This window comes from Strongylocentrotus purpuratus, unplaced genomic scaffold (genome assembly GCF_000002235.5).
Source record: "Strongylocentrotus purpuratus isolate Spur 01 unplaced genomic scaffold, Spur_5.0 spur5_contig_867, whole genome shotgun sequence".
Taxonomy (NCBI): Eukaryota; Metazoa; Echinodermata; class Echinoidea; order Camarodonta; family Strongylocentrotidae; genus Strongylocentrotus; species Strongylocentrotus purpuratus.
The window spans coordinates 704067-716534 of record NW_022145576.1 but is presented as its reverse complement, the minus strand read 5'-3'; the positions used below and the strand labels follow the sequence as shown (position 1 = coordinate 716534).

The 12468-nt window shown below is 38.0% G+C and overlaps 1 protein-coding gene across 1 annotated transcript; it reads right to left on the bottom strand.

Moving 5' to 3' along the window:
* Positions 1 to 2299: 2299 nt before the first annotated feature.
* Positions 2300 to 7065, bottom strand: LOC105437692. The gene is made up of 5 exons (XM_011664577.2): positions 6785 to 7065; positions 6171 to 6489; positions 5575 to 5843; positions 4933 to 5258; positions 2300 to 4526 (listed from the first exon to the last, which is right to left on the bottom strand). Exons 1-5 carry the CDS (start codon positions 6975 to 6977, stop codon positions 3531 to 3533), a joined length of 2103 nt encoding a protein of 700 aa, XP_011662879.2. The 5' UTR covers positions 6978 to 7065; the 3' UTR covers positions 2300 to 3530.
* Positions 7066 to 12468: the final 5403 nt, after the last annotated feature.

Below are 12468 nucleotides of genomic sequence, written 5' to 3'. Positions count from 1 at the left end.
GAGTGGTCGTGCTATTTCATTGGGAAAGAGATGGCCTAGGGATCGACTGTGATTGGTTGATTATGCAGTAAATAAGAATGCTATTGTGAGGCCTTGGACTTGTACATAAGAATACTATTGTGAAGATTATGAATGGTGGAATAATTTTTTTGTTCTTCTTGAACTAACTCGATCTTGCTGAGAAATCACCTCACACAGATATATGTAAATGGGACTGTTTACACACACGTGGCATCAAAGTTAGGTCCAATATTTAAAATATGAAGAGTAATCCTTACAAAGTAATATCATTCCACGTAGGGACGAAAAGAATGATAAAGATGACAAAAACATTTTTCACTTTAACAGAATTCAATCTTTTGTTTTTTAACTCTTCATTGATTTAGTACCGTTCAGCGAAGAACAAGCCCAAAACACATTTTCGTTATAATTTTTAAATGTTATAACAGATTTTGAATCTGTATTTTCATTCAAGATTTGTGATGAACTACTTATTTGTATTTTGTGGATGAATGAGGCAGGGCAGGGGAGGGGGGGGGGGGGGGCGCTGGGCGCTGGGGATTAGCACTTTTGTCAAGGAATAATGAACAAAAACACAACATTGACAAGTCTGAGTGTTTGTAGAGAGAGAGAGAGAGCACTTCTCTTTTTCCCAACCTCAGCAAAATGTGTTTAGTAACAAATACCCAAGAGGAGAGAGAGAGAGAGAGGAAGGAAATGTCCAAAGATTAACACAAGATGCTTTGTTGCTATGGTAACAGATCTAGTGCAAACAAACACCAACGAGAAACGCAAGGTTATAATTTCCCAATGTCATCTAGGTATATTACACAGGGGATGACAGAGTGCATATACATCTTGATAATGTAGAAGTGTAGGCCTTTTGTTTTTTACGACTGATTTTTCACAGAACTGCAAGAGAGAAAAAGGTACAAATAGTGAATGATAGTATATACAGGGGATGACAGAGTACATAGGTCTTTGATATTGTATAAGACTTCTAATAGAAGTGTAGGCATTTTTCTTTTTACGACTGATTTTTCACAGAACTGCAAGAAAAAATAGTAAATGATGGTATAACGCAGACTTCCGTATCCCAGATTCCATATCCTGTAACTATACAGAGCATATGTGATGCAGGCTTGAGTGATTTATTACTTTCAATTTTGTACTGGATGGCTACTTGACTATAGGCAATGATGAGGTCATCTGGCTATTTGAAATATTAGGTTTTTATATTACATTTCATTATTTGCTGAAGTGAAGGGTGAGAAAAATCTAATATCAATTGACAAAAAGCTTGAAACAGGAAGTGAAACCAGCCAGTTGGTGGGCGACATGTCAGTTTGATAAATGAAAAATGAGGGGCATTCATTTGCTTTCCTACTCTGATATTTGCCTCTGTAATTTGCAGTTTTTGCAGATGACTTGATGCTTGTTTTGTTGAATGTGAATTGCAGTTGATCATCATCGCATGTTGATATTTGGATTAAGTAGACATTAGTGCGCTCGAGTAACTTTTTTAATTTGAGAGAGCAATATATGAACAAGAGAATGAGCTGTATGTATTCAAGTGATTGCAAAATCATTCATTTCAGCCTAAATAATAGATCATCTACGATTCAAAACTTCAAAATGATATTTATCTGGTAGTTCAGCTGATGCTAGCTCTGTGAATAAGAGTAAGAGTGTAAAATGAGAGCAGAAATCGTTGATGGTAAAATAAAATATGAAAATTCATAAAGACTAACTGCATTTACAATTTCAAAGCAATCTACTTGCAACTATTTAGATTGCTTTTTTGATGTTGTTCACTTTATCAATTTAAACTTTAATCAAAATGAGCAGAGAAAACTGGAAAGAGAAATATAATTCAGGTTAAAACATGACACATATGTGACCTGCTATGGCAAAACCCAACACTTCATGGTAAAAATGAAAATTGAGTTCTTGGTGTCATTGGAAAGAGTAAGGTATGACCTTTAATATGATACCTCATTTAAAGAAATTGATTCAAATTTGACAAAGTTATTGTCATTTTTGTGATTTCAATCACCGGAAGTTAATTATGAGATATTGAGGTTTAAAGTTAAGAATTTGGTTCAATTTTCACACAAAAAACATGCACACATTCACTCCATAGCAACGGCATCAACCAAACAAGCTAAAGTCTTGTAATTTTTCAGGCATACTTGACACATACCCAACTTACATTTCTGTTAAAACCATTAGATTTGAATAAATATTAATAAAGTTATGATAATTTTTAAAAACAATAGAAAACAAAAGAATTTCAAAGTTTTTGTTATACTAGGCAAAGTTGCTGGGAAAACGATTCCACGGTTTATTATGTTTCATCAGTACAAAATTGTTCTCGTACACAAAATAATAGCAGGTTACATCAATGTTGCAATAATAAAATGTAATAATGCATTTTCTTAAAATTTATGCTTAATAATAGGCCTATTACAAAACCAGATGTAATAAAAATGATTTTTTTTTTTTTTAAATATATTAAAAAAAAGATTGCAATAAAGTGAAATAACAAATTGCGTTGAACTTGAAACCCGACAGAATCTGTTTTTTAAATGATAATTACTGGAACACAAGAAGCGAGTTCAAAATGATTTATATTTTGTCATATTTAATAAAAGCTATGATAAAAAGCATTAGTCTTAATCAAGGCTATTTGAGATTTAAAAAAAAACAAAAAAACTTATAAGTCACTCGACAACAGATAACCTATAATACATGTATTGTAAAAAATATCCTGGTACATTAAGGAATGTACAATAAAGTAACAGTTGAGACAATTTGACAGAACTATTGTCTTCTTGAGATAGAGATTAATAATGCAAAAATATCAATTTCAGTCAATCAGTATCAGATATAAAATAATTATATTCTTTCATTATCAACGTAAAGAAAAAACAATAACGAATCCCATAAAAAATGCAATCTGACTAGTGACTACACTAATCATGAACTATTATGCATTAGTGCCCAAGAATTAATGATGTACAGTTTTGAATCTTTTGAGTTATCTCGTTTCATACAAAATTCACAGCCGAAGAGATCAATAGTATGTACATAGGATAGACATTGTTAATGTCAATCTAACAAAAACCTTTACAAATAGAAACATATGGCAGTGGCCAAACACCGATAATTTAGTGCTGATGTTAAGTGCTGATATGCATCAAGCTTAGAATAAATGAACACATGGAACTATTATATTGCTGAACTGAAATGGCAGAAACTATAGTGGACAAAGTGACTGCTACTTATTACATGTAGACAGAAAAAATACTTTGTACACTTCAATGCTGAATACGTCCTGGAGGAATTTAAGTACCTAAAGTTTATGGTTTGACCCAAGCTATTATATTGCTGAACTGAAATGGCAGAAACTATAGTGGACAAAGTGACTGCTACTTATTACATGTAGACAGAAAAAATACTTTGTACACTTCAATGCTGAATACGTCCTAGAGGAATTTAAGTACCTAAAGTTTATGGTTTGACCCAAGCTACTCTGGTGCTGGACATACCAAGTCCCTAGTCTCTGGCGTACAGAACTCTCTGATCTGCTCATACAAATATTTCCTGCGACTGGCATCAAGTCCTGCAGGTTGGATGAGTGGAGGAAGTGTTGGTGGAGGTGACGAGCGAGCAAGGTCAAACATCTCTTCAGCACTGTCAGACTTTTCCTTGTAAAACACTCTACCAGGATGATCTTCAGTAACTCTGAAGTGTCTGGCGAATGTTATACGAGGAAATCGTTTGAAGTGTTTGCCAAGATGGTTGGACCAGTCGTACACCTTCACAAACACATCCCCCTTCTCATTTCCAACGAGCTGTGGAATATTGACCCCTGACACCGTAGAAGAATCTACAACATTAACTATGTCCTGGAGGCAGGAGACTTTGGTCTTGCGGTACCTTTGTTTGAGGAGGCCAAAGCACCAGTCAGGGGCGAATTTAGTATGTCCCACTGGCAAAAATGAAATTGAGACAGATTTGTGGAGATTACTCTCCACACGCCAACAGAGATATTGGAGCATGGTGTTATTCTTATTCTGTCCAGCACAGTTATCAGCATTGAAGTGCACATGTTGTTCTCCAATCCCGTAGTTTTCCAGAAAATGGTGGATGTAGCTTACAACAACATTGGCTCCTTTACCACAGCTGACGCCCTCATCTGCAAGGTAATTAACTTGAGCAGGCAGACCCTCTGCAGCCATGCCAAAGATGTGGCACTTTCTTTGTGTACGGAAATACGAAGGGCCAGGTTGTTGGGGGTCAGCTGGATAATGCACTTGCTGTGCAAAGTCGAAGCTGTAATGAAAAACTACAGGCTTGGAGTTCGCAGCATTTTTCCCTAGCTTCTTGATAGAATGCTCTCTCGCGACTGCCTTTGAGGCTTGACAGGCTGTCCTGTAGGCATCCCGCTCTCTCTGGGCCTCCAGAAGATGCTCCTCCTGCCTCCTGAGTGCCTCTGTCTTCTCTTCATCAGGAACATTGACCTGCAGACATGAGGGAAAAAGCAAAACAAAACAAAAATCTCCTGATAAGTCGAATTTTCTCATCTACTATTTTTCTTTACAAATTAAATATTTTTTGTTACACTACAAAGTAGATCATTCTCAAATGGAAAACACCAGCTCACAATAAAGTAAAAGTTGGTTGACTTGGAAGAAGAAAAGAGTAAATGTATTGTAGCAAATTTCATTTCATTAAAACACCTGAAATTTGGACAGAGCTTTGTAACGTTTTCCTAAGGATCCAAATTATAATATTGATTATGCTTGGTACATTAATAGCTACATACATGTATATTATAACTCTACGTGAAAATACTTTAGCACCATTGGGGGCAGCAGCGTAAAACAAAATGAAATTTAAAACAATCGGTATTTAGCCAACACACACCTGTCTGGTGATAAGGTTGTTGTTCTGCTGACATGTCCAGCAGAGATCCGTGGCCGGCTTGGCAACAACCACATAGGAGAGAAGGTCGCTCCACAGCTTTCGGAAGGTAGACTCAGCTACGGGTCCATGCTCTGGAGCAGCATCTCTGTAGATCCTCCACAGATGCGCCTTGGTGACGTAGGACGGCAGCAGTTTCACATCAGCCGATTTGAACCCTGGTATCCTGCCTGGTAGGTGAATGCAGTGTTCTGCGGTGAAATTCAAAATAAATTTGACGACCGCCTCTACCTGCTCTAGCTTGAGAAGTTTCTTGCCTCTCCGTCCTCCTGGAAAACAATGAACAAATATTGAACAAAAGTAAGATTTATTATGATCAGTATTGTGTCGGAATAGATTGAAACAGTAAGTAGAGGGATTAGATGTCAAGTTTTGAGTCCAGTTGTAGTGAAAATAACTGTCAAAAAAACCATCGCAATTAACCTTTGGTAGATTTACTATGACTAAATGCATCAAAAAATGATAATACAAATTATTATGAAGTCACACCTGAAGATAATAATAATTCAATATAAATGTAATTAAAATAATGTTAACGTCATTATAAATTTCATCATCTGTGAAAGGATAAGAAAACCACCTCACCTGACTTCTTTCTCCTTGGGATGAGTCCATTGCTGGCATACCACTTCTTGAGATTCGTAAACTTCTGTGGCCCAATCTCCATCAAGTAGAAAAACGTATATCTACAGATCCGTTTCTGCCCATAGCAAAAATTCCGCATCCTTGTGTTTTTCCTCTCCATTGGCTTAGATTTCTTCCCCTGGGTCATATTTCCATCATTGATGGAAGACGAAATGATACCCAGGAGAAGTAAATCCTTTTCGAACTCCGTGAGCTCTTTGGTTGAATATCTGAAATGGCAAAATAGAAATGAAAAATAATAATGCTACTAGTATCTACTTCCAATGATAATAATGATAATAAGAAAACCAAATGTCCAACTTGTTGTATTTTTTTCTTCATAAGATACCAGTAGACTGCAGTTTAGTGGTGAAGTATTTTATAAAAGCATACATATTCAGGGTCTACTGATTAATGCTGCAAAAAAGGAGAAAATCTAATTAGCTTAGAATAAATGTAACTATATTTTGCATTAAACTGCAGCTTGTACATAAACATCCAGTCCTTAGACATTATTTTAAAGAAATAGGAGTAAATAGTGACAGATCCAATCATACCTTATGGACTCTTGTTCGGCTACAGAGAATTGTTCTATACAGCGTCTTCCATTGAAGATACGGCAGTTGCATTTATTCACGCGATCCTTCAGCGGTTCCAGATCAAGATCTATTTGTTGGGCCAGATTTGTAGCCGCTGCCGCCTCCTCCTCCACGTCATCAATGACAGGACCCGGTCTCCGTATGACGCTTTCATTGTCACTTGACAAATCCATAGGCTCCTCTGCCTCATCGACCCAATCGCTTTCATCGCCGCTTTCATCGCGGCTTTCACAAGGCTCTGCTGGTCCTGGACCTGCCTCCTCGAACTCATCAGACTCTGTTAAGTACAATTATAAAATAGAGATTCAAAAACTAATATCAACAAGAAGTCTAGACTCCGCAGAGATTTTTTTTATCGGTATGAGAAGCTTCATAAATCATAATCTAATTTAATTATAGATCTAAATTTTAATTAGAATCTAGAGGGGTCTAGTGCACTTAAAATAAAGTAATCTAGCTTTTGTTGCTCGAACATTTTTTTCTCGAAACAAGTCTTTAATAAATAATATGGGCGTAGACCTAATTAAGTAACTTGATTACCTTTTTAATAATGATAATATTAATAAACCTACCAGATTCAGAGTCGGAGCTAGGCCTAGGAGAAGAAGGAGTTCCTCTCTCGCCCGCGGCCAGGGGCTCGGTCGGGTTCGCGAAGTAGTCAGCCAAGTGTTCGGTCAAGCCATGCACGTCCATACCGCACGCCGATGCATCATTCAACAAAGAAGCGACGGTTTTATCCGTTAAATTCCTCTTTTTCCTCGACATTGTACTAGCCACTCGACGAATACACGTATTTCACTTGATATATGAAACTCTAGCTCATTAAAAACAAACTTCTGAACAAGTTTTCGAAGAAAAATCTGGTGTTTCGATGCGAGAATTTGACCGCTGAACAATCACAACAACAAGGCAATGACGTCATGTGCGAATATTGGCGAATCAAGTGTCTGGATTTGGATCACGTGGCTGGCAACGGGCTTTTGTTTACGGCCTGCTTGACAGCTTATCGAAATGATGTCATCTTTTATGGCATTTTTCATTGGGCAATTTTATTTAGGACCGCCCAATATAACCATATTTGGAATAACCGATCCTTTCTCGTTATTTTCGTACCAAGTACGTCAGGGATCGACTCAAACGTGATAAACTGAGAGGGAAAACAACAAGCGATGAATCGCGAACTTTCCCCTCTTTTGACCGCATTGTTTCAACTAATTTCACTGGACAATGGAGCACATGATTAGATACAAAATATAATTAAAAATACTTCTAGATCGTCTTTTGAGTTCATTTTTTCTCTAAATCAATTTATAAAAAATAGACTTTCTGACCATGCAAAAATCTCAGTTGATCCCTAAATTCGAAATTTCATGTTCAAACGGGCCTACAACACAATGGGATTTGCCGAGAAGCGTCGGGTTTTGCCGTAGCGGGTCACATATATATTCTATCTAGATACTGTGCATATATTGACAAGTATGGTTAACGGTACATCTATGGATGTATTGCGATAAATATAGTGCTATCTTTGGTAGTGCAAATGGGTTTTATGGGAGAGAGAGGGGGAAGACATTATTTGGGTCCCTCTAAGCAGAGGGATAGATTTTATTGGATTATTTCTGATATCAAATACATGTCGTAATGAAAACAAGGCTATCAAAAATATATACATACAGGGGACCTTCAAATAGTGCATACCGCAGTTAATTTCAAACATGCCACGTTTTATTTGCGAACAAATGCAATTGTAGTGGGGAGTCTATTTGCTATGTGGCCTTAGCTCTATGTCGTAAGAGAGATTCGTTCCTTTCATTCTGTGGACAGTGCTATATATAACTGATGTGGCCTTATAGGTGCAGGAAGGTAGAGATGTAGTCAGACACATACCATTTCATGTTTTCTGACTGTTGTAAGAAATTACCTGTGAGCCTTATAGCCTCGATCTAGGAGATTGTAAAGTGAGAGGAAAGCAAAGTCACCGCAATTATCGGTTAACAAAGTAATTATGAAATATAAAAGTCTAGTACCTACTTTAAATCCATTTTGTGTAAGTTGAAAGGCATGTATTGGATTCAGGCATTTCAATTTTCTTAGTTTTAAAGAAAACACATTTTGCATCGTAATTTTCAGCTGTATGTACCTGCCCTCGTTTTTTTTTTGAGGGGTGGGGGGGGGGGATGAAAATGGAGAAACTACCGGTAAATGCATGTTGAACGAGTGAAGATGTTTGTTTGGAATTTAGCTTATCAAGCAGAAAATTCATCAAACTGGAAAAGTTTGCTGATGGGAAAAGTGCATTTTGCCGGAAAATTGTTGGGCTGCGAAAGTGAGTGCATTCGTGTGTGGAGTATGTATGTATGCAAGGCTGGAAAAGTAGATCACTTTTGCTGTTAAATTGCATGATGTAACATGAGCAAAATAACATTGACATGGTCTAAAGAACATGCAAGAAACTGTCTTGAAGTTGTCACAACTGATGATCATCGCATATCATGGTTGTAGAAGGAAAATACAACAACTTGACTCCTAGAAAGAGAGATTTAGTTTTTCAAGAAATGTAGACACATTGATGAACAGCACAATATGGAATTCAAGCAGTTTGAACATCGTTAATTTTATTTTAAAAAAGGAAACCTCTTTCTATTCTCTTTTCATGCAAGTCAGATTGAAAATAGAAAAGTAAAATTAACAGTGTTGAAATATTGTTATTATAGCTTGAATTGCTTTATCCATCATGATATCAACTTCAGTCAAAATAAGCTTTGATTGAAAATAAAACTTATTCATGCTTCACCAGATTAATGAAAAAAAATCATTGCTCTTTAATCCGAGACAGTATCGGCAGCCAGTAACTTGTCGGCATATTTTGATGTTACTTTGTGAATCAACACATTTCTTTTTATTCTTGTTATCAGCTTGAAGAAGTAATAAAGGATTGCCAAGCACTGCTTATCAGATGGTTTTATGGAAGCCATTTCCAAGCTCATTATATCTCAGCTGAGCTGTATTTCATGTATAAACCTTTTGTGTGAGTAGTCATGATTTCTCTGGATTTGAATTACTGGTAGTTGGTGCGTTATTCCTGTGTTACACACTCTCTGGATATATTTAGCCCAATTTTGAAATAATGGTCGGCGTAGAAGGATGAAAACGTGATGTTTTATCCCGTGTTAATTGCCTGATATGGGAGGAAGCGGCTTGGAGTCTTTTGAAGTCAAATTGATTTTCCTTGGGTTTGAGGGGTGATGCTCGGGAGTCCCAATTAATCGTCCCTCCTCCGTCACCCCGCATCCCTCGTGTGAGTCGTCTACCGGTATCCTCCGGATTGCATCTTTGTGATGCTGGTAGAGGAAATGAGATGCAACACCAGGCTGGAGGTTGGAGGGTGAATGGCGCGCTGGTGTGTGGTGTGGTGTGGCATACCTTGGACGGTATGAATGTGCTGCTTGTTGTTCTTAGTTTGGTGATGCCGCTGACGGTCATATCTCAATCCGAATCATTCCATCACTCCTGTCGCGCTGCAATTACTCCCTTGCTTATCCTTTGTGGTCGTCTAATGCGAGGATACAAGCAATTCCATTAATCATATCGCAAACGCAATAATAAATCAGTCTCTGCAGTCTCCTAGCAGATATAGAAAGCAGTAGTCAATCCCTCATCTTGTTTCTGTATTTCATCTCTAACTCCATCGCCATGGTTACCAAATATTATGACTTCATCGTCAGAAATGAAATTATATGTCGGCATGAAAGGGGCACGGTTGGATGTCATTGTATGTGACCTAATTCCGCCTCCCCCTCCCCTTTCATCAACAAACCCAGTCTTTATTACGCTGATCAAATTAAAAGGGATTCAGCATGCGTCTATCCTGGACTAGAGCGGCAAAGAATACCTCTGTAGATTGGTAACGAGGTTCCATCGTCGCTATGGCTTGTAATGCCTTATTTCCAGGTGCTTGAAAAGACAGACGATCCCAACGGCTAGCTTGCGTGGCAGCAGGAGATAAAACCCTATCCAGTAATTAGATTCGGGCCTGTAATTTTGGGCTCAAAAAGCTAAGTTTCAGGTAATTTAATTGTGGTTGTGGTGAGAGAGAGCATCTTTTCTCAGATGGGTGAGGTTTACCTTACATAGTGTATCTCTATCAATCTCAATTTCTGCTTCTCTCACAGAATTGGAGGCCATAAGACAACTGGTTTGTGAATGAATTCAGTCTCCGTCTTGGCATCTTTCTCAAGTAATTCAACTACTCTAACTGAAATGTGCAGTAGCAAATCCAGAACGAGTCCAGACTGAATAAATAATACCAAAATTCGACCTTTACTGTTAATGATCTATATCTGTCAGTTTTCTTATCAAATTTGTATTTTTTGTACCGTAAATTGAATTGAGTTATCGTTGAATCGTTGCTCAGACTTGACACGTACATTGATGTAAATACGGTCTTGATCAGTGTGAGGGTTTGTAATTTTTATTATAATGTCACACCCAGCTTCAAGATCTGTTGCGGAAAACACGTTCCTCTGCGTGAGTCAATAGGAATTAACCTGGATGTTCATTTTTGTTTTGCTAGTGACAGCCTAGTTTAAGGATATCTTTTGATTTGGATATAATTATCAATTGACTTTGAACAGATGCTCGATGCTCTCCTAATCCTTTCTCGGGATTATTAGCGATTTGTGACATGCTCCGCGATGAGAACCAAATGTCAGTCCTAATCCAGCCCCGGGATCCCCGAATCGGCAACGCGGGATCGGGAGTGATGAATAGTGTTTGCATGGATTTTACTATCGAAATAAAAAAGAATAGAAAAGGAAAAGGCGGCATGAAAAGTAGGATGATGTGAAGTTGATTAGTCAGAAAATTTGGAGGGTTTAAAAATAATTTGGGGGCTAATCATAGCATAGGTTTGTCAGCACTAGATATGCACGGTATCTCACTAGCTCTTTTACATCCAGAAACTCATACATGTGTGTAGTGCAGCGGCAAATTTACTTCTCTCCACTTATGGTTGTGGATGTTTTATTCTATTGAAGCGCAGAACCACTCGTAGCTTGGGACCCTTATCGTTGGAGTCTTATTCTTGAATCACATCATTCCTAGACTGTTGATCTCTCATTTATTTGTCTGGATTGTTAAGTTATCTATTATTTTTTTCCACCTTGAGGAAAAAATGTTGCACTGTTCTGATGGCTACTTTTACCCACGTCTTAGGGTGAGTGCTAGACCTACTTTTGTTTTCTTTTCTTGTTTTTTTCCTCCATGAAATGTCTTGTATTTGAAAAGTAGCATGCAATCTATTATGCAGTATAGCTTTGCACACACGAGAATGGAAATTCAATGGTTCGGACTCGATATGCTACTGAGCAATATGGTAAAGCCATGTTCTCATGGTCACATGTATTCACGACTTGTGTATTCATGAACCTTCTTCATGCATGTGTTCAACACTGCTTGAAATTGAAAGCATTCAGTTGATTTAGGTCGAGCGTAACATACAGGTTATAAAAATATCAGGAAAGGTTTTTCTCAAAATAACAGAAAAAGACTCAGTTGATGCAAGTTTTTTGAATAAGCTGTTGAGAAGGAAGTATTTATGACCAGGAACTAAATAACAGTCTTCCAAAGTTCCAAGTAGGGCTTTTCACATGTCATTGGCAGCTCAGTACACCGAAGTGAGTAAGCATGTCTTGAAAGAACACCGTACGCACATGCCGATGCTCCTTCACCCCACTTTTTCCCACTCTTCTTCCAAGTCATTGTGGCCGACAAACAAGTTATTGATCTTTGGAGCTGAAAAGCACACTTTAGATTTTATTCTTCTTCCTTTGTTCATCTTCCCAGGCCAATAGGCTATTGTTCTCTCCCCTCCCCTTTCTCTCTCTCTCTTTTAAGTCTGATGTTGGTGTGCCAGACACCATGTCATTGTGTGGCTATTGTTGTAGTAATGTCCGCTGAATTGGCTGGCCTTTACTTTGAAGGGCGATGGAGTGCGAGGATGGGCTAGCCGGGTTGGTCGGCATGAGTGAGCTTGATCGTGATGAATATTGCTTGAGACTAGTCACGGTAGATCAGCCAAGCCAGACCGCTAGCTATCCTCATGTCCCTAAAATCTCAACACCTGAGTTCACTGTGTGTGTGTGTTTGTATGGGATCAGTCAGCCAAGAAGATTGCGTGTAAACAGTCCAGCATCACCTCACACCCAACACCGTTGATGGAGTAGGGGAAGGATTCACAGAATATGCAGAGATATGA